This window comes from Pygocentrus nattereri, chromosome 5 (assembly GCF_015220715.1).
Source record: "Pygocentrus nattereri isolate fPygNat1 chromosome 5, fPygNat1.pri, whole genome shotgun sequence".
Lineage (NCBI taxonomy): Eukaryota > Metazoa > Chordata > Actinopteri > Characiformes > Serrasalmidae > Pygocentrus > Pygocentrus nattereri.
The window spans coordinates 51,063,784-51,086,186 of NC_051215.1; the positions used below are offsets into that span (position 1 = coordinate 51,063,784).

Here is a 22,403-nt window from a genome sequence, read left to right on the forward strand (position 1 = left end):
TTTTATTAGGCGCAGAACAAGTAAGTTTCCTGGTCTGGATTGACTGCTAGGCTCACTAGTAGCCACTCATTTGCACTGATGGCTGAAAGGAAACAGTGGAGCTCTGGCTGGGTAGCAGATTATTCATTACCACTGAGGAGCATATTTAAATATTAAAATCTACAAGATAATATTATATAGAATATTTAAAGATGTGGATGTTCAGTAATTGCATGCTATTAAAAATGGAATGTTTATTGGTGGAAATAATCTTAAACTTTATCTTTATTTAAGGGTAGAATGATGTGTGTAGTGTGATTGTCCTAAAACACTGGCTGCTTGAAGTGCTATTGCAGTTTGAGAAGGTTTTACTGCACTAAGCTTCTTTTGGGAGTTTTTGTACAGTAGCTACTTGTTTATGAACCGTATAAAGCAAAAGCGAAGCGCAGTACATCTTTATGAGGAACATATAGTTGCAGCATTGGGTTATACCGATGTTCTACCGCTATACCGATGTTTAGTACGAGGATTGCTGTGGGTGGGACTGTATTATCGTTATTATTGCCCTTTTTTATTTTTAGAACTGGTATTATTGATGATATTATAATTTAGATTAACAAGGATTTTTCAAGTTATTCAAATATTACGCTGAAATGTGCAGTTCTACTGGACGGTTTGTCTCGGGACGCCAGAGATGGAACTGATGAGCAGTAAGACTGTCAGTGTCCTCATTTACAGGTGGTTTAGACTGCGGCTGATATCTTCATCCTTTCCCTCATCTCACAGACAGTTTTGATACCTGGCTCACGTGTATTTAAGTTGAATTTCCACACAGAGCACGTTTTTTGATTTCCTCTCAGTGGAGTCGAGCGCTAAGTGCCGTGCCTGAGCTCCACAGTTAAACATGCAGGTTTACAGGTAAACGCGACCCGTTTGGCCCTCATGTGTCTGTTATCTCAGTTTTCCTCATCACCTTTTTGTTTCCCACCCCTTCTGTCTATTCTACTTGCATCTTGGAGAGAAAAATCAATGCAAATGCACTTTGGCTCTCAGCCATCACTCTGTGGGCCATTTGCAGACATCTGCCCTCCAAAATGGAGTTGAATGTTTTATGGAGAAGGCTAGTGTTACCAGAGAGAGGGCAGCAGAACGCAGCGGACGGGCCAGAGAGCTTTAATACATGTATAATGTAATGATCTGGCATTTAAGTGTCTCACTTTGGACAGTCAGACTGTGTGCGAATGACTTTGGATTTTGGTTTCATTAATTTTTTTTGGCCTGTCAAAATTAATCATGAGTCTTATATTTTGGGCTGGGGGGGAGGGGTGGGGGGGGGTGGGTGGGGGGTGTGGTGAATAAATCTGGTTAAGTCCTGTAACAGAAATCTCGTGCAAAGAATCTAAGAATGATCTTTCACTCAGATTTGATAAACAGATATCAGCAGTGCCAGGAATATTCATACATTTAATAAATAAAATTTAGATTTAGTGATTTAGAGAAAGTGGAACTTTGAGTTGATGCTTTTCTCTAATTTGCATTTACAGCATTTTGGCTGCCGCTCTTATAAAGAGCGACTTACAGTTTGATCATTTTTACACAGGGAGGCCAAGGTGGTGTTGGGAGTCTTGCCCAGGGACTCTTTTTAGTTTAGTGTAGGGTGTTTGTCCAGGTGGGGATTGAACCCCAGTGTGTAGAAGGCAGAGGTGTGACCCACTACACTAACCAACCACTGTCGGCTCTGGTTGGGCAGTATGACATTAACAGTGCAGACTGCTGTATTTTTAAAAATGCTGCCAGTATTTCAAAACTGAGACATTACATTTCTGTTATATATCTAAACAGACGGCCACATATTTCACCCCTTTTGTATATTTAGGGGTTCAGTCATTGGTGTTGTCTCACTTGGGAAAGAGGGGGAAACAATCACCAGGAATACCCTCAGAAAACGAAGAGCCCGGCGGATATAGGATTTCATCAGTTACTGATTTCGATATATGAGGGTCTATAAATACGATGTACTGATATATTTGCCTAAATATCTGCCTTTTTCCCTGAAATACACAACATAAAGATTTTCCCTCCCATTTATTAGGTGTGGTTCTTTAAGGAGGTTCACAAAGACAACATCGTATAGTTGCAGGAGTAGAGGAAAGAAAACAAATCAGCTCCTTTGAGTTTTACTGTTCCACCTTAAATGGTGTCTAATTCTTCAGACTGTAACTGCTGCACCGTTTAAGGTGGAACGGAAAGAACTGAACGAGGTGGTGAATAGGAAGCCAACGTTATTGAGCCTAACCGAAGCTCAGTTAGCTTGAGGGCAGTATGACAACTATAGAGATCATGACCATCATAACAAAGCTAGCGCTGACCAGCTCCCGTCCAGCAGCACGGTTTGTTGGACGTTTATTAATTGGCGGCTTGGAATTCGTGCCGTGTGACTGGTTTAGCGTCAACGCTAGACGAGTGACCGTTAGCAGATCAGACACTCCTCCTATTTCATGCGGTGTTGGGTGGCGCTGCACCTCCTTCTTAGCTTTTGTTGTGGTGTCTGTTAAAAAGCAGAGTTTTTGCCTGTAGTGTGTTTGTAGGTCTTCCAGTCATCAGCCTCACTGCCTTCAGCTTTCCCCTGGTCAGAGCATCGCGTTGTTAGTGAGTAACGAGGGGCAGCGAATAGCAGTGACGGCTAATTATGAAAACACTTTGTGGATAAATTCCTGTTTGGGTTCTCGGAGGATTTGCTAAGATAAACTATGTTCAAGTGATCGAAAAACACCCATAAACACTGAGTAACGTTGGTCCCTGGCCGCGTCCCAAACTGCATACTGCAGCGCTTAATAGTGTGTAGAGAACAAGGCAGTAGAAGTGCTTTCAGTAGTGCAGCAGGTAAAGGGTGTCGTTTGGGAAGCAGCGTCAACATTAGTCTCATCTCAGCTGCATAATCCTACAACTCCCTCAGTTTAACCCTAACCTAAATTATTTTGTTATTATTTCAGAAAAATGCCACCAAAAAATGATCATTGATTTTTAAATGTATTTTTAAAAGCCTTCCGCACTCCTCAGATGGGATCAGTCCTTTATGGGGCGATGGGTTAATGCCAGTTTTAGCTCAGGACATCTGTAATGTTTAGAATATTTAATTTAGACTCTTTTGTTTCTGCTGATCATTGTGATTTTGTTGTGTTCTGGGTTTTGATGTGAACATACTGCCTCGCCGATAGCTTGGAAGGTAACCCGTCGACTTCACTGCGTATCATCAGATCTTTACATGTTGAGATGTGACAGGACAGGAATGTTAAATATCGTGTGTTGCTGCTTTGTTTACTTATTTGGTGACCATGTAACTTCACAGGACGGCACTAAAGCAACATAAAAGGCTTTTATGTCACTTAGGACTTTCACACCCTTCTGTACTTTATTTAACATTAATATTTGGTCTGATTGTATGAAGTGGACCCACCCACCGCTGCGCCGCTGTTGGATTGTGGTGCTTTTTGTTTTGGAGTAAACGTGTTGTCCTCGTCGCGTCTGCGGCTCGAGTGCTCAGTGGTGTGAGGGGGAGCGTGTCGCTCCAGAGTCTTCGCTGCGTTACTCCAGTTATCAGTTCGTTTAGAAATGAATACAGTACTTTGTTTGTTTGTTTGTTTGTTTTAAAATTTCTTAATGTTTAGGTCCAAGATGAACTTTAGATCTGACTTGTCCGGACTCTCATGCTTCCGTCATACTTCTCAGCAACTTTTCCTCGTGCTCGGCTGAAGTTGAAGGAAGACTGCAGTTGCCGCTGCAAGACTACTGAACAGTCTACTTACTCAAAACGTACTGTGTGTGTTACCATCTGAAAACTGTTATAGATACATATGGGGCGTGTGTGTGTGTGTGTGTGTGTGTGTGTGTGTGTGTTTATATATACAGTAAAAGTAACGATACATTCGTATTCTGGAAAAATATTGTTTGAGCTGGTTAGACGACGTTTTGAACAGAGTGCTCGTAGTGAGCGTCCTTGGATCACCAGCAGCCTTGATTATGAATCATAATGAACTGTTGTTTAGCCAAGCCGGGTTCAGGATGATGGCTGTAAATAATGCTGTGCAGCCGTTAAGAGAGGTTTGGAAATGCTTGAACACGTTGAAATAAGCAAAACCACCACTTACTGTATTTATAGTGTTTATAGTTTATTTATAGTGTTTTTTTCACGGAATGGATTCCTGCCCAGGTAAACAGCTTTCTAACTTCTCTCAGGTGTCTGAGACTTTTGCACAGTACTCTGTGTGTGTGTGTGTGTGTGTGTGTGTGTGTGTGTGTGTGTGTGTGTGTGTGTGTGTTGCTCAATAAGAGCCATATTTAACAACTGAAGCAAATGTAAAATATTTTGTTATGGGAAAAAACCACGATGGGGTCTATATTCAGATGAACCTGTGGGGCGTGAATACAGCATGAAGCTTCTCTGGTTTGGCAAAAGTGATGGAAAAAGTTTCACTGAATTTCTCAAACGTGTGAATTTCCATGCGTTCCCTGCATTTATGCTTTTACTTCAGCGAACATCAGACTTTGCTGGAGTTGGGTTTTGGTCGTTAGTGTTACCGCTAGCAGCTGCTGAGCTGCAGATTTGGTGTGGTGGGGGCGCCAGGCTGTTTACTGTAATGATAATAATGTATTTCAGTTTTATCATTGATACAAATTCTGTATCAGTGTAGTTGCAGCCCTACTCAGGATCTTTAGTTACAGCCGTGGTTAAAGCATTTATTTGTTGTGATCTCAGTAATATCATAATATTATCACAATATAATAATAAAGTTTGGAGAATCTCCAGATAGCGTAAAGGTTCTACATCAAATAAATATTTTTTCTTAGAACCACACAAGCCATGCGAAAACGAGGGGTTGCGAGAAGATTTCGTGGTTTCATGCAAGTGTTTACTTTAAACCCGTGAGGTGGCCAGTGGGCAAATGTTTAGAACTGGTTGATGTGTTTATCGTGAGAGAGTTCGGGTGGCGCGAGAGGCTATTTGTTATAAATAGCCCCCTCAGTTTTATCCGAGCATAATGAATATGTGGAATAAGCTTTATTAATACAGTGGTTAGCAGACAGCAAAATATTTTTACAGAATCTGCATAAAAATGTATTTCAATGAATCACTGTGGCTTTATTGCCTTTCATTTTACAGTCTTTGTTGAGATGTAGGCGTTACTGGTTTGGCAGCTTTCTAACACTGTCCAGACATTGTTGCTGTTCGGATATATTTAGAATAAAAAATGAACTTGGGAATAAACTGATTGCATCATGGGTCTTAATCCGAATGCAGCTGATGAATCGGCATTAGCAAACATGATGTCATTGCAGGTATAAAGGGTGGATGATCTGGCAAATCGCAGTACTTGGAGACAATGATGGCGTATGGTGTGCATCACAGTTTCGCCCCCCTCGGGGTTTACATGCCTGAGTAGTGCCACTTTTAGTGACCATATCCACAGTAGATATGCTCAGAAAGGTATATTGTGGCATAAGTTGTCGAGATACGGTGATATATTGTCTTATTGATCAGCCTTACTAGAGCAAATGGCAAATACTGAAGTGCCAAAGTGCCAACTGTCAAAGCACAACCGCTTCCACCAGCACCAAGTCGTGGACCAGCCTCAAGAGACGGCCCAGGCCGGTTCCAGCCGACAGCTACGAGTGCCTGAATCCCTTTACACATCTTGCAAAATACTGCCTTTAAAGTAAAAGACATGCCTTGCAGTCGCTGTTACTCAGTATGTGCTTGAGGATATGGTTCCCATAGATAATAAAACCCCCAGGATGGGTAAATTGTGGCCATGAAGAGATGCTTTGTGGTCAGCAAGTCAAATAGGCTGTGGCATTCAAGCGAAGATGACTTGTGTATGTGGGTCACAGTGTGTTAGGAAATCATCCCCACACTGTGCTGTTCTCCTTGAGTGCTACTGTTCTCCATCAGCAAGAACTGTGTCCATATATAACAAATGAAACTAGCAGTACACAGCACGAGTATCGCTTTAGAGCATGCGCAGTAATACAGTACCGGGCGACTGTAGAAGACTAGCACTTTAAACCTATACAAACTGCATCGACGCACATAAACGGCTTAAAGCTCTCGTGACGTGATTTAATACACATGGGAACAGAGGAGGTGCTAAGCTAACAGGAAGCTGCAGGAACAAGGCTACAATAATAAGATTAAAGTGCTGAAGTGAATTTGAACCACGTGCTTAAATATTAAAGTTGGGTATTAAACACTTTCTCACACACAGGGTGTAGCAGACTAACTTCAGACAGCAGAGCACGGCTGCTGGATATTCAGCTATTTCCTGCTCTGCCCTTGCAAGGGAAAGCCAGAGGCTGCGATACCAGACGTCCTCAGCAGGAGGTGCTGTTTAACATAAACTACAGAGCACACACCATTACACCACCTCCATCATCCTGTACCGCTGACACAAGGCAGGTTGGGTCTATAGATTCATGCCATTGGTGCCAAATTCTGGCGATACCATTTGGCAGAACCGTTTGTGTGAGATTCATCAGACTGGGCTACATTGTACTGGTCTCCAGCTGTCTAGTGATGTAGTGGTCCTGTGGATCCTGATGTGGTCTTCTGCTGTTGTAGCCCATTCCCTTCAAGGTTTGACATATTGTGCATTCTGAGATGTTTACCTGCTCTCACCAGTTGCGTGCAGTAGTGGAAAGATCTGCTACGCGTCCACTTAAAGGTTCTTTGTAGGTCATGCATAAAGACGTGGCATCACCAGTGGACACGTTGCTCTTTCCTCACATCTCCTAATGAAAGATCAGCCACGTTTCAACTCTTTTCCACTGACCATCCTGTTGGCCCCGCCCCGGTGCGATCCTTGACAGGTGAATATCTATGAAAATGGTATCCGAGTTCCCTTTGATGAAGCAGTTTCAGATGCATTATTGGCTAAATGGGTTCAGCCGATTCCTATAGGATATAAAATGTCACCTGTATAAATCTATGGAAGTGTATCAGTAGCAAAATTCAAATGGAAAAATATGTAAAATGGATTTTTATGTCTGAATTTAAATTCCCCACTTATATGCAGTTTTGGTCTCGAAATGAAAATTCCAGTTCCGTTTTCCGGTTTTAATTTGCCGTCTGGGGAACCAGCGTTGACTTTTCACTTGCACAAAGATTTAGTGGCTACATGAGTGGCTTTATTTAAATTAACATGCATTTCCATAACTGTATATTCATGCCTTATGGTATTATACAGTAATGTGGTCAAGACGATCATCAGTCTGACCACCCTCTTGACTTTTTGAATCTGAAAACTACAGCAACTACTACAAATGAACTTGCTGGGGCCTTTTTCTTTGTGTAAATGTTGGTTTTCATCGTTTATCAGATAAACATTTTAATGTTTTGATGTTTTTCACTGATCTTTAGTCTTTAAAAATATAGGGTGACAGTCTAGCTGGACGGGTTATTTTTCTGTGCAGCCTTTAGCTTCATATCAGGTTAATCTGAGTAATGAATGTCTTGAATTTTTAGAGACAGAGAGAAAGAGGGAGAGAGAGATAGAGATAGAGAGTTTATTGATCCCGAAGGACATTTAGCAATTTTAGTAGTTGTAATTATGCTAATGTGAATGGATTTAGACATAATTGCCTCCTACATGATGTGAAATATTTAGCCTATTAAAAAATATATAAAACCAAGGAGGACTTGATAGTCCGACTTCAGACGTTTGCAGTCTATCATTTTCAGTTTTTTTCTGTCCTCAGCCTCTTAAATGTGCCCACTGATCTGCTGAAATGTTACTGGATTTCTGAGAAACTAGGTTTCTGAAGACTGTGAGTGTGTTTTGAATATTTTGAAGAAAACGCTGCTGTGATTGTTTGCCAGCTTCCTGCTGGGGGTTTTGTGAGCTCCACTGAGAGATGGTTAAGACAGTCAGATAAGCCCAGCTCCATTGGTTCTCACTGAACTAGACTGTTGCCTTCTGGGGTGAGCAGCGTTATAACTGTCTGTCTCTCGAGCTCTTTCCATTTGTGCCGCAGTGGCGTGATGTCTGGCTGTAAACTCCTCGTGACCCCATGCACGCTGCCGCTGTTCAGCTGCTGTCTCAGCAGTGAGCACGCAGTAACCCCACTGGGCCCACAACGTCTACCACACCACCTGTGGCCTTTTGGTTTTCATTCACATTTCCTTCTGGTAACGTCTGCTTCCCCGTCTTCCTTGCCAGTTCACATATACAGTGCTCAAATGAAGTCTTGGGACACCTTGAAAGCCAACATCCAGCACACGATCTGAAAAAAATATTGGTAATAAAATGTCAGTGAGAAAGATTGGGCGTTTCCAAAGTCAGGTAGAGGAAAGTGACAGGAAATGTTCAACACCTACCTTGCTTTGCAGATCCAGAAGAGAAATCCAACTGGAAGACTTTAATCAGTGCGTAAAATGCAAATAAAAACAAAGCGGTGAATTAGGAAATTCTGTTTGACCCGAATTCAGTTGAACAAAGACGTATTTTATGTTTCACTTTATTATGAACTCCATTGTTTTTGGTAAATATAGGCTCATTGCAAACTTAATGTCTGCAAAAGTAGATTTTTATAACAAAAGACTATATGGGACCTACATTGAGCTTATTAGTGCACCCCATGTTTTCAACAGGAAATGGGCCTGGACAGTTTAGCACCCTCTCTATTATGCAGCTGTGCTACGGTAATCCAGGCAGAATATGGCTTGTTGTGATATTGCTGAAACAGACATCGTCTACAACGTGCTCCAAATTGTGGTTGTTACAGTTGCAGCCATTTATATAAAGGAGCCTCTCCATGGTCTTCATGACATGAGACGTCAGCGCCACTGGCCTGTAGTCCTTGGCGTCACTGGGTCGTGGCGTCTTTGGAACAGGAACAATGCACTCCAGTTCACTCCAGCTTCCTCCTATATTTGTCCTTCGCCTCCTTGATTGCTGTTCTTCAGTTCCCTCTGGATCGTTCTCACCTGTCTCCAGCTCTGAAGGCCCTCTTCTTCCTGTTGAGGAGAGCCTTAATGTCCTTTGTTACCCACGGCTTGTTGTTTGGGTAACATTTAACAGTCCTGGTTGGGACAGTGGAGTCCACACAGAAGTTAATGTAGTCCGTGATGCACTCTGTGAGCCCGTCGATGTCCTTTACCTGCGGCTCACAGAGTGCCGGCCAATCAGTAGCCTCAAAGCAATCCTGCAGTGCCTCGTTCGTCTCCCCAGACCATCTACTCAATGTCCGCTTGGTCACAGGCTGACTCGTCACCAGCGGATGATATCATGTACTAGCATCTAGAGTTGGAAAACCCCTCTCTCCACGTCCCAAGTCACAATTCTCGTAATTATTTGTTTGTATGCTGTTTGAAATATGTAAGTGGCGTGGCTGCATATGTTCTACTAGAGATAAAGAACTAAATGAAATCTCACTTGGAAAGTTGTAATTAAGGTGATGTACAAAGATCTTGGTGACGTTGGTGTCCTGCAGAATGATGCCCAGTTCAGGAAGGCCACACATGCATGCATTCTCCATGACCTTACACTTATCTGGTTCAGCTCCTGATAAATGAGCTAATTATTCAGGTGTTCATCATTTTTGTAGCATTCTGAATGAGTAGTGTCCGTGTACAGAGAATACTGACCTGTGCAGGACTGAATGTTTACATCCCTGCTGTAGTCACAGCATTTCAGTGCAGTTGTATAAATAGGTGCTCTCATTTTAAGTATCAGCAAAAGCAGAGTTTGCTTGGCATCCATTCTCAGAGGCTGTGGAGACTGAATAGGCCATTCAGGCCACGCTAGACCCTGAGGGAACATGCAGATCAGAATATGCAGAGAAAAGAAAGGCGGAAAGAAGCCTCAGGTAGAATTTGACCCCAATCCCATTCACTTATCTCAGACGTTGTCTTACGAGACAAGACGGATGTCTTACGAGACAAGACGGATGTCTTACGAGACAAGACGGATGTCTTACGAGACAAGGTAATTCCTGCTTTTCTTTTGTACCTCCCCCTCATCATTTCTCGCCAGTTGTGATGCCAGCCTGCCTGGTACTTATAGTAGCAATGAGCTTCTGTGTTGAGAGTGGAGGCGATGTTTTAAGTGGAGGCTGTGCTGTTTTGTTTAATCACGGAGTTGCTGAGAATATTTTTGGTCAGTCACACAGGAACTATCCGTGATTAATGTTGATATAAATACAGTCAGATTTCTTTCAGATCTGTCCGAGAATTCGATTGCTGCTGTTGTGTTTTTGTGTGCTGTCTGTTTTCGTCTACCCCTTTACAGAAGGCTGCATCTCAGGGTTTCTCCATCATCTTGCATCACTACACTTGCGGCGTTTTTCCCACCAAGCAGTGGTGCGCGGCACAGAGTGATGCCGTTAACAGTCCAAACGGCCTGTGACCTGGCTGAGTACCTGTGTACATCCATCATGGAATAGATCCAGTAAAAGTGGGCGGGGCTCTCTTTGTTTTTTGTGTTTCTGACAAATTACAGCGAACACAAACCGCAGTGGCGGCAATGGCCTGTTTTCCTTCGCAGGGCCAGTGATTCTGAGCATGGAGGGTAACGGATCCAGTGGCTTTTTTCACACAGTTTGACACGGAATGCTTAAAAAATGAGCTCAGCCCAGTTTCTCGGCGTGGTTAGCTGACTGTAGTTGGGGCCACAGAGGCAGTAAGCGATGACTCCGCTGCCCCTGAATGGTTCTGTGTTTGTCTGCAGCCTGCTGCGTCATTTTTTTATTATTATTAATGTATTAGTTTTATTATTTGAAGAGAAGGTTCAGTTTGCTCGTACGAGTGCCAAACAGATGACAACAGTGCACGTTTTCAAATACGCCATTCAGTAAACGGCAAAGTTTGGGCGCAACACCTTTTTCTAAATGCTAAACGGCGCCGCTGGGCGAGAGTAGCTTGTTAGCGTTAGCGTAGATACTTGACTCTGACCGCAGAACAGGTTTGATTCCGAAATTTCACCTGATCTCCAGTATCTGGAGCCTCCTAACTAACTTAATGCCAGCTGGTTCCTCTCTCTTTCTAACTTGGCTGAAGAGGTCCAGACGCCCCAGTGCAGGTTGGATTTGACTGGCTGCGCTGCGGTCATGAGTCCAAATGATAAATACTTTATACTTTATATCAGAGGAAAGTGGAGTGACTGGCAGTGGAGTCCTGTAAACCGGTTTAGGCCGTATTTTCTGGCTCTGTGTAATTTTCATACCTCATGTGGGTTTGAATTTAATGCTTTTGGCTGTTTCACCACAATTGCTTTTTTAGGCATTCTTGAATTGTGTAGTTCTTAGATCAGTTTTAATTGACGTTTATAGTATATATAAATTGACGTTTATAGAAATGAAAGTATTTCACATAAAATTTGCTTGGTGCTTGCCTGTTTCTTGTGGTGTGCAGAACTTCAGTACTTTTTGAGACATTTTATTCTCGTCTCCCCATTGTTTTGTATAAGTGTATTTATAGTGTAAGCTCAGCTGTGTCTGTGTGTCTTTGTTCTAATCTCTCATTATTGTTTTTTTTATCAGTTAGGGATCCATGATAAATTGTATTTTTAATGTTTCTGTGATTAAATACATCGTTAGAGTAGCAATGACCGAACAGATTTAATTACTTCATACATGCCGCGCTAGAGAGACATCATTACATTACCAGCACAAACCATCACAGTACTGCTTCTCTACACTGGGATCTTATCAGCCTGTAACACCACTTTAATGGAAATTCAACTCAAAGCAGAAAGCAGCGAAGGGAACTAGCTACACTCAACAGAAAGCATGAACAATGTTATTTTAAACTAAACACAACCCACAACCGCTAATGCCCTGAAACTGAGCTTTATGTAAGTAGCTGTTAGAATTAAATTTATTTTGATATGCAGAATAGTAAATGGTGCGCCTGTGTTATGTTAAGAGGGGTTTAAAGAGGAGGTTAGTTAGATTTCTGTTTACACATCCCAAGAAAATTGGGATGCTGAGGGGAAAGACCCTGCTGGAGGAAAGGTTGTGTTTGGAGGATGAACGCCTGAGCCACTCCGGCCTTGGCTGTGTGCCCAGCACGCTGAGATCATCCTTGTGTGGAAGTGTGTCTTTCACGCTCTCTCTCTTACTCCCATGACGGACATTGCGGCAGTTCACAGCAGGTGTGGTACTTCTTTAAGAGCTGTGCTTGAGCCAGCGCTCGCACTACACTTGCTTTTTGTTAAAGGTGAGCTCACTGACTGAAACTTGGTCCATTCCAGGGCAGAGTCACTTTCCATTATATGAGCTATTCTTAATCAACCAGGTAATCAGAGGCCAAACAGTAACAACGGACTCTCAGATCCTAGATAACATTATATGTCCAGGAGTATCGTGATCCTGAGGGTGTATTTCAGCACATATTAAAATAGTACATTGACAACTGTATCGCCAGTACCCCCCTTGTTCTCTTCTGAGGGTCTCTCATTTTTTTCCTACAAAAATATCGTCAGCGATCGTACTCGGCGTCTGGGAACGTATCGGAGCACAGTCGGAATAGTCGGGGACGGAGAGTTTGTTACACACACCCAGTCAATTATAAAACCTAGGGGTTGTGATTTTTACTATAGAATTTGACCTCCTTATTGAAAACATGTCCAACCTGAAAATGTATGCATTGTTACACTCCTGGTGTGGAAGGGGAGGGAAAATTTCAGATTTCTGCTGAAATGAATTTTTAGCTGATAAGCACTGCAACATGTGCAGAAGTTTACGACTTAAAACTTTTTATTATTTAAAAATACCTGATGGGGCTTATGTGATCTGTAAAAATGCAAAAAACAAAAAGCTCAGACAAGCCGTCATCTTTACATCCAGCTCTGCCCCTGTCGTAAGTTAGGGGTTCAGGCGCTACAGGACCAGCCTGCTAATTATAACGGCATCGTTCACTGGAGAGAGATTAGATGAAGCTGAAGCTTCTTGTTCTGAGCTCCCTTTCCACCCTGAAGGATGTACCTGTAAAGTGATACTTTATTAATCCCACAAACGGGGAAGTTCCACCTCCGCATTTAACCCGTCCGTGAAGTGGAACACCACACACACACACACACACACACACTAGGGGGCAGTGAGCACACTTGCCCGGAGTGGTGGTAACATCAGCCTTGAGAGGTTAGCGTGTTAAATTCAGCAGCTCAGTTCTTTTAGGTTTTTTGATTTTTCTTCTACATTATTTTTTTACGTAAGTATCATAAAAACGCAGCAGCAGCAGCGAGAAGTGAAAGAAGAAATGCGAGCAGATAACGGCCACCTTACTGAGCTGGCATTAGGCTGTAGCTTGCTGACCGTCTGTGGTTACGTGACGTGTAAGATAAAAGGCTTTTGCCCAAGGCAGCGCTGTGTGTGTTTGGCAGGACAAATGCAGTTAGAGTTCAGGGCAACATACTTTTAACGGTTTCACGGCGTAACGTAGTCCATGAAGGGAATGCTGTCTGTCACGTCCTTAACAAAGCATTCCATGTCACTTTGTGATTCGTCTGTATAATTTCTGTCTTATCCTTACATTCCCTACAGACTTCCCATGGAATTAGTCAGTTCAGCTGCTTTATAGTGCAGCCACTGCTAACACAGATATTCACTTGCACACACTCGGCTTGAATAATCTGCACACACAATCGTGGCCAGTGGAATGAGACGTGTGCCTGCTGTCACCATTCCAAATGCCAAGCATTAGCTAGGGGTGAGTGCAGCATCCAGCAGTGGATCTGTGTTCTCTTGAGTGGTTGAGCACATCCTGTGCATCTCCCCCCGCGACCCAGAGGGATGAGCGAGGGAGCACTGTCGAATACCTTTTGGATGAAGCGATACCTCTGCTGTGAGTGTCTACACACTTTATTAAAAAAAAGGTTGAACAGATGTTTCAATACACACACACACACACACGGTTATACACACACACACGGTTATACACACACACACGGTAATACACACACACACACACACACACACACAGTAATACACACACACGGTAATACACACACACACAGTAATACACACACACACACACACACACACAGTAATACACACACACAGTAATACACACACACGGTAATACACACACACACAGTAATACACACACACACACACACACACAGTAATACACACACACGGTAATACACACACACGGTAATACACACACACGGTAATACACACACACGGTAATATACACATACACACGGTAATACACACACGATAATACACACACACGGTAATACACACACACACAGTAATACACACACGGTAATACACACACACGGTAATACACACACTCGGTAATACACACACACGGTAATATACACACACACGGTAATACACACACATATACACACACAATAATACACACAGTAATGTTGTTTTGTATCATGACTCCAAGACAGGCTGCAGCGCTATTTGAAGAGCTGCATATGAAGCTATAAATTGACTGCAGGCGTTCTGAGATCCATGGAACGCCAACAATATTTCTAAAAGCGAAAATTGTGAAAAGTAGGTGAACAGAATGACGACAGAAGAAACAGATTCTGTTAATTATTTCTTCTCCAGATGCTGCAGTGTTGTGATAATTGGGTGCAGACCAAAAGAAAAGCAGTGATTTTAATGTATAACCACAACACGCATCGTGCAGTGAGTTCTCCGTGCCTCGTGCCTCGTGCCTCTTGGCTTCTTGTGTTGTGTGCTCCTATTTTTAATTGGCTGTCAGTGGCGATGCAGCAGGTTGTTGACCTTAGACTAACCCAAGTGTAGCTCGTATCAGAAACGGAGGGCTGGAGTTTCGCCGTGCACGGCCGGTGTTTACGTCTGGATTACATGTGCGTTTAGTAACGAGTCACGCCAGGCTGTGTTTGACCTGCTGACGCCACAGTGTTCTCTCCCTTGCCCTCGTTTAGCCGTCAGCTGAGCCAGAGGGGTAAAGCAGCCTCCAGCCCGAGTGTCACCGCTAATTACTCGAACAGGAGGCCGTATTACCCAGACTCCTCCAACCATGTGCTTCCAGTCAGAGCAGTGCAAATGTGTTCCTTACACATTTGGCTGCAGACTGTTCGTTAGACTGAAAAGTGGTGTGGTCACAGTGGCGGCGCCTTATCCTGGCACTTTCAGGACCTTTATACTTGTTCTTCAGGCCGTGTCTCCACATTGTTGTCATCAAAATAAAGATGATGGAGTGAAGTTAACAGCAAGACTTCTAAAAGTGAGGAATTCAGATATCATGCATATTTGATGATAATCATCATTACATTGGCAGCTACTCACTGCAGGTCCTTCACATTTCTCATATTTAGTTTATTAATATATAAATAGCAGTTATATCACAAATAAAAAAAGGACAGTGAAACTACCGTTTGCCAAACTGGAGCCCAGTCATGCAAATGTTTCGATTTCAAATCGTGCAGGTGAAGACGAATCTGTCTCCTCCACCCGAAAGCGCAGCACGGTACCAGTAAGCTTTCTGAAATATTCACATTCATCAGACGTAACGCATCACTTTGGCTCTTTTCATTACAACTGTGTCTTAATTATTCATTATAAATAAATATAAATAATCGTCTTTAAATTGGCAGCTACTCACTGCAGGTCCTTCTGATTTTTATCAAGTATGAATGATCTATGAATTTCTCTTACTACTCACTTTTAAGATGACAGTCTGTTACACTTTTTTTGCCATGTGATATTTTTAGAAATATTTTAAAGTTTTTCTAAAAGTTGTGCATGATTTGTTAATGTTTGGTTAAGTCCTTACTAATATATGAATCATAAAAATAATTGTCCCTTTAGCCAATTATTCGATGTGTGTGTGTGTGTGTGTGTGTGTGTGTGTGTGCGAGTGTGTGTGTTTTATATATATATATATATATATAATCACCGTTTTGGCGTTTTTTGGTTTTTTATGTGTTTTGAAAACACCTGCCGTTTTTTACATTGTGTGTAAATTTCATGATGAATGGACCAAAAGAAACGACCCAGAATGACTTGGAAATAATTCTGGTTCAGTCGACTTACATTAAAATTAAACTGTTTTTTTCCCTTCTCCTGTAAAGTTACTGTTTTGGAGATACAAGGTTTTTTTCCCACAACAGCGAGATCGAGAGGTGTGTGTGTGTGTGTGTGTGTGTGTGTGTGTGTGTGTGTGTGTGTGTGTGTGTGTGTGTGTGATATACTAATATAAAACCAGTACAGTGTCCTCCAGTATTCCATCAGTTGCTCAGCATTACACCACGTTGTAGGCTATGATGTAATCATGTATTCCGTCTGTTTGGGACACGCCCTGAGTCTGACGGCTCTCCCTCATGCTGTCTTAAGCAAAAGCAGTGTGAACAGTTGCTGCCACCTGCAGGGAGATTAATGCAGTGCAAAACACTGAAACAAGCAGACATTTAGCCGAGGGAAGCGTTGTTGAATTCTCCCTCACCTTAATAATCAATTAAACCGTTAATCCACTGCCCGCATGAATACGTGGAGCAGAGTTGGGTCTGTTGGTCCCGTTAAAGAGGAACAGCACGTCTTCGTAATTAAGCTGAGATTTTCAAGTCATTCAGAGTGATTTGATATGAAATCGGTCAGTACAGAGAACCAGATGGCACATTCGTACCATTTCAAGTAAATAGTCTGAAGTAATGTTCCTCCTCTGTTGTCTGTATCTGTAGGATTCTCTTAAGCGCTGATTTATACAGACGTCTTAAAAAAGGAATGTCGGTCTGCGCGTTCATTATTCAGATGATTTGCTGTTTTGTGACATTTTAATGCAGCAAGATGTTATTGCGTGTTAATTGCAGCTGTAGGGCATTGGGTATTCATGGCTTTGTCTCAACCCTCACAGGTAGTCATTGAGGTCACAGAGATGCTTCACAATGCCAGCCTTCTGATTGACGACATTGAGGACAGCTCCAAGCTGCGACGTGGTTTCCCCGTGGCCCACAGCATCTACGGTGTGCCTTCAGTCATCAACTCCGCCAACTACGTCTATTTCTTGGGCCTGGAGAAGGTATTGATGCTGGACCACCCTGAGGCGGTGCACGTCTTCACCCGCCAGCTTCTGGAGCTGCACCGTGGCCAGGGAATGGACATCCACTGGAGGGACACGTACACGTGCCCCAGTGAGGCCGAGTATCGTGCCATGGTGCTGCAGAAGACAGGCGGCCTTTTTGGCTTAGCAGTTGGCCTGATGCAGCTTTTCTCCAACTGGAAGCGAGACCTGAAGCCCCTACTGGACACTCTGGGCCTCTTCTTCCAGATCCGTGATGACTATGCAAATCTGAGCTCACGTGAGTACAGTGCCAACAAGAGCTTCTGTGAGGACCTGACTGAAGGCAAGTTCTCCTTCCCCACCATCCACGCCATCTGGTCACGGCCAGAGAGCACACAAGTGCAGAATATTCTGCGGCAGCGTACTGAGAACGTGGACATCAAACGCTACTGCGTGGACTACCTGGAGAAAGTGGGCTCCTTCGCCTACACCAGGCAGACACTCAGGGGCCTGGAGGCAGAGGCCTACAGACTGATTGCGGAGTTAGGGGGCAACCCAGAGCTAGAGGGTCTGGTAGAACATCTCAGCCGTATGTACAAGGAGCCAGAGGTGGCAGCTTCTACTTCAAGTTCAAACAGCCGTTTGAAGCAGTGACCAAGGAACTGTTGATAGCTCCTATGTGGGGACAGTAGATGTCTCACTACTGAATTCAAAACCTTTTACTTGTCCCTGCTGCCCAAAGTCTCCCGAATATAATTTCTTTATATTTTGTTTTGCTACACACTGACCACAAAACTTAGTACACCAGCGTTTTGTTTTGCTTTTATTTATGAGCTTTACAGAAACTCTCACTGTAGTAAAGTTGTCTTTGCATAGAATTACATTCATTCACCACAAACCTTTTTCCCGCATATGGCTTATTTGACCTTAAAGGTGCATATGCACTTCCAGCTACAGACTTCTAGCGACAGACCGAGCGACAGACCGGGCTACAGACTGAGCGACAGACTGACTGACAGACCGAGCGACAGACCGAGCAACAGACTGAGCGACAGACCGAGCGACAGACTGAGCTACAGACCGAGCGACAGACCGAGCTACAGACCGGGCTACAGACTGAGCGACAGACTGACTGACAGACCGAGCGACAGACCGAGCAACAGACCGAGCGACAGACCGAGCGACAGACTGAGCTACAGACCGAGCGACAGACCGAGCGACAGACCGAGCTACAGACTGAGCGACAGACTGAGCGACAGACTGAGCGACAGACTGAGCGACAGACTGAGCGACAGACCGAGCGACAGACTGAGCTACAGACCGAGCGACAGACCGAGCTACAGACCGAGCTACAGACTGAGCTACAGACCGAGCGACAGACCGAGCTACAGACCGAGCGACAGACCGAGCGACAGACCGAGCGACAGACTGAGCGACAGACCGAGCTACAGACCGAGCTACAGACCGAGCGACAGACCGAGCTACAGACCGAGCGACAGACCGAGCTACAGACCGAGCTACAGACCGAGCTACAGACCGAGCGACAGACCGAGCGACAGACCGAGCGACAGACCGAGCTACAGACCGAGCGACAGACCGAGCTACAGACTGAGCTACAGACTGAGCGACAGACCGAGCTACAGACTGAGCGACAGACTGAGCGACAGACTGAGCGACAGACCGAGCTACAGACCGAGCTACAGACCGAGCTACAGACCGAGCTACAGACCGAGCTACAGACCGAGCGACAGACCGAGCTACAGACCGAGCTACAGACCGAGCTACAGACTGAGCTACAGACCGAGCGACAGACCGAGCGACAGACCGAGCGACAGACCGAGCGACAGACTGAGCTACAGACCGAGCAACAGGCAGAGCGACAGACTGGTAATTCAGCTACAGTTGTGAGCCTGAGGTATGTGACGGTGTTACAACTCAATATATGAGCTGGGCTTGTGGGCATTTATCATAATATAATCTTTTCACCATGCAAACCTCATCGTGTCCTTTCAGATGCACAATACAAAAAAGGCAGCAAAGCCTGAGCAAAACAACCATTAAGAGACAAATGAAGCCTTAAATTTCTTCGTGCTCTGCTCACCAGAGCCCTTTAAGGTTTAGTGTGTAGAACGCCGACTGTGTTTTGACAGGTTTTATACTGTATGTTTGGGCAGAAAACTGGGGAAACTAGAAAGGGGGCTGTGATTATCAGCTGTTAGAATCAGAGTGTAATGCTGACATTGAGACGTACAGCTGGGCTTAGATTTGATCTGTTCAGTGGGGAATCCTGTAAATCTTCCCCAGAGCAAGCCTGAAATAACTAATTTACTTTTTTGTACCTTTTTGTTTTCATGATATCTACACTCCAAAGAATAAAATGAGATCTGCTCATACTTATATTTGATAAATCATACATGTGATCGTTTGCCTCTGAAATGTTTGTACCATCACAGCTATGATTCCTCCGATCATAAAGGATTTACAGTACTTTAGGGGTGTCACAATTACTTGATAAAAAAAAAGTCAGATCAAAACACCTTCTCGATCATCTAGCAATGATTAATTGGCAGATTCAGTGAGAGAACAGGGCTGCTAGTCATGAATATTGAGTGATTTGTTTATAGATTTCTTTATCAATACATAAATTAGGCAATTCGTTTTCGTAACCGTAGGAAAATAAACCTACTGGCCAACAGTTCAGAGTAACGCAGATTTTCTACTGTTTCTAACGTGACTATGAATCTGATTGTTTTGCTTATTTTTGTGATTAAGATGCTCTTTAGGCTTTTATACTATGAAACACAAATGCCTTAAGGTGATCATATCATGGACATGCCTGAAACGGCAGTGATGGCACGGCAATGTCGCCGCCAACGATCCTCAGCCCAAAAGACACCCTGAGCCACCAGCTCTCCTCAAAGTCCACGTTCTAATGACTTCAATGACAAGCAGATACAAAGGGCAAAAGACCTGAAGGAGTGTGGGTTTGAAGCTTATATGGGACAGATTTTTATGCTATAAGCTTTACCACTGAATAAAAATATCATTCATGCTCATTTTTAAAAGCTTATTAAGGCCCCCTGACTTATACTAGACCCCCCCCCCCCCACCATTCCAGGTCTGCTGCCCTGCGTCTTTTCAGTCTGCTGCTAACACATCATCACTGGACGACGAGGCTAACTGCCCAAACTGTTGCGTCAGCTGACAGATGGCACGGAGCAACAGGGAGAGAGGGAGGGCCATTCTGCCCCCCAGAGAGTCTTATTATGGACTCGAACTCTCCGGCATGGATGACTGGAATTGCCCGGGAATGAGCTTGTGAGGGGCTAAAGCTTCTCCAGCGTTTCAGCACTAAAGGTTTAAATTGTTTTAATGAGCACTGGCGATGCACACCCTGCGATGGACTGGCGACCTGTCCAGAGTGTGTCCTGCCCTCCGCCCGAAGACTGCTGGGATAGGCTCCAGCACCCCCCCTGACGGAGGAGTGGCTTAGGAAATAGATGGATGGATGGATGGATGGTGATGCACAATGAAGTCTGTTTTTATCATCGTTGGGATGAAAGTCTCCATAATAAGCGCACTGCGACATCCTCGGGTAACTTGGGTACTGCTCAGATTACGTCACGCACTGCTAGTGAATCCCGCTCTCGCGCGCTGCGTGAGGTTCTTATCCATTCACAAAATAAAGCCACTTGCAGCAGAAGTGCGTTATCCTGAACCACTGACCTGTAAAATGAAACCACTCGTTCTCAAGTTTCCTAAAAATGTGTTGAATTACTGTCACACCTGCATCAGCAGTAGGAAATTTTAAGGAATTCTTTTTATTTCATTGCTTTCTATAGAAAAGGTAAGATTCATATCCAAGTGACAGTATGTGTGGATGTCATGCTGTGAAAAGCTGCAGTGGTTCTATTTAACAAACTGATACAGATGTGAGTGTTACTGCAGCTAATATTAGTAATGTAGCAGGAAGGCTTAGTGGTTTTTTAACAGGAGGTCATTCTAACAAAACATAAGAAGTAAAAATGTATAGACTTCAGGGAATCTTCAGCGGCAGGTGGAGAAAAGCTACTGACCTTCTGCTTTAAACTTCTTTTCCGGTAGTCAAAGGTAACATTGTGCTTCCGTGGAAAGCTAAGCCAGGCTTGTGTATGTTGTTTATGACGTCGGACAGTTAAGGATAAAGCAAAGATCCCTAGATAACCGTCATAGTTATTCTTTTTCTGTTCCATCTCTTCACAGGTATGACCCTGTTGGTGAATTGGAATTGCTGCTCTCTTCAGGTTGTTAGCTCACGTTAGATTGGGCTTTGCTTTGAAAATGCAAACAAAATATCCTCAGTGGAAAGATTTGATTTTTGATTGTCGATATTGTCTGTAATGTTGAAAATGTGCTTCAGAATTAGTTCATTTAGCCTAAGACCAGTTCCTCAGATTAACCAGATCTACGGACCTCCTACCACACAATTGCTTAAGCTTTCAAACCGAAACTGACAGAAAGGCCTTCAGTGTATGTTAGACGTTCACATACAGGGTTGGTCCAAATATTTTATTAAACAAAGAAGATGAGTTGAAAAAGAAAGATAGAAAACTTGTTTATTAAAATTGGGCAGAATATTTTAAAGACTTTAAAAGATCTTAAAAGACAGTTCAGCTAGCTGACGTTTTGTGTTTTAAGCCCGGACACTTCATTCGTGTGAAACACAAATATTATATAATATAAATATAATGTTATCTATGCGCTGTTAAAACTCCAAGGTTTGCTTTGTCTGTGCTCCACAATAGTAGCTTGGAAGTACGGAGCTCCGGACAGGACGGACGTAAACAAAAGAATAATAATTCGAGCGTTTTGCAGTTGGTGCGCACGTTTTCTTTACTTCGCGGGTCCGATTTTGTTTGTGTTGTCATGATTTTCTAATTAATTCTCTCGTATTCTTTTAATCGTTCCAGTTTAACGGAAGCACGTTGTACATTTTTTTTTATTCATGCACAAAATCGAGGTAGTAGGTCCAGGTGGAGATATTTGTCTAACTAACAGCTGACGGGTTCTGATGAGTTGGACGGCTGAGGTCAGAGACGCTCATCAGCTCAACTACAACCACAGTCTTCACTAAACTACAACCAGTCTTCACTAAACTACAACCAGTCTTCACTAAACTACAACCACAGTCTTCACTAAACTACAACCAGTCTTCACTAAACTACAACCAGTCTTCACTAAACTACAACCACAGTCTTCACTAAACTACAACCACAGTCTTCACTAAACTACAACCACGATAATCACTAAACTACAACCAGTCTTCACTAAACTACAACCACGATCATCACTAAACTACAACCACAGTCTTCACTAAACTACAACCAGTCTTCACTAAACTACAACCACGATCATCACTAAACTACAACCAGTCTTCACTAAACTACAACCACAATCTTCACTA

General features: G+C 43.4%; 1 protein-coding gene across 2 annotated transcripts in view; it reads left to right on the top strand.

The window, feature by feature from the left end:
• Positions 1 to 19,359, top strand: part of ggps1 (geranylgeranyl diphosphate synthase 1) — a 32,682-nt gene extending 13,323 nt beyond the window's left edge. For both annotated transcript variants that reach the window (XM_017722832.2, XM_017722833.2), the window contains exon 4: positions 16,814 to 19,359. In XM_017722832.2, the coding sequence (XP_017578321.1) occupies positions 16,814 to 17,614 (801 nt within the window). In that variant the 3' untranslated portion in view covers positions 17,615 to 19,359. The remainder of the gene's footprint in view (positions 1 to 16,813) is intronic.
• The last annotated feature ends 3,044 nt before the right edge of the window (positions 19,360 to 22,403 follow it).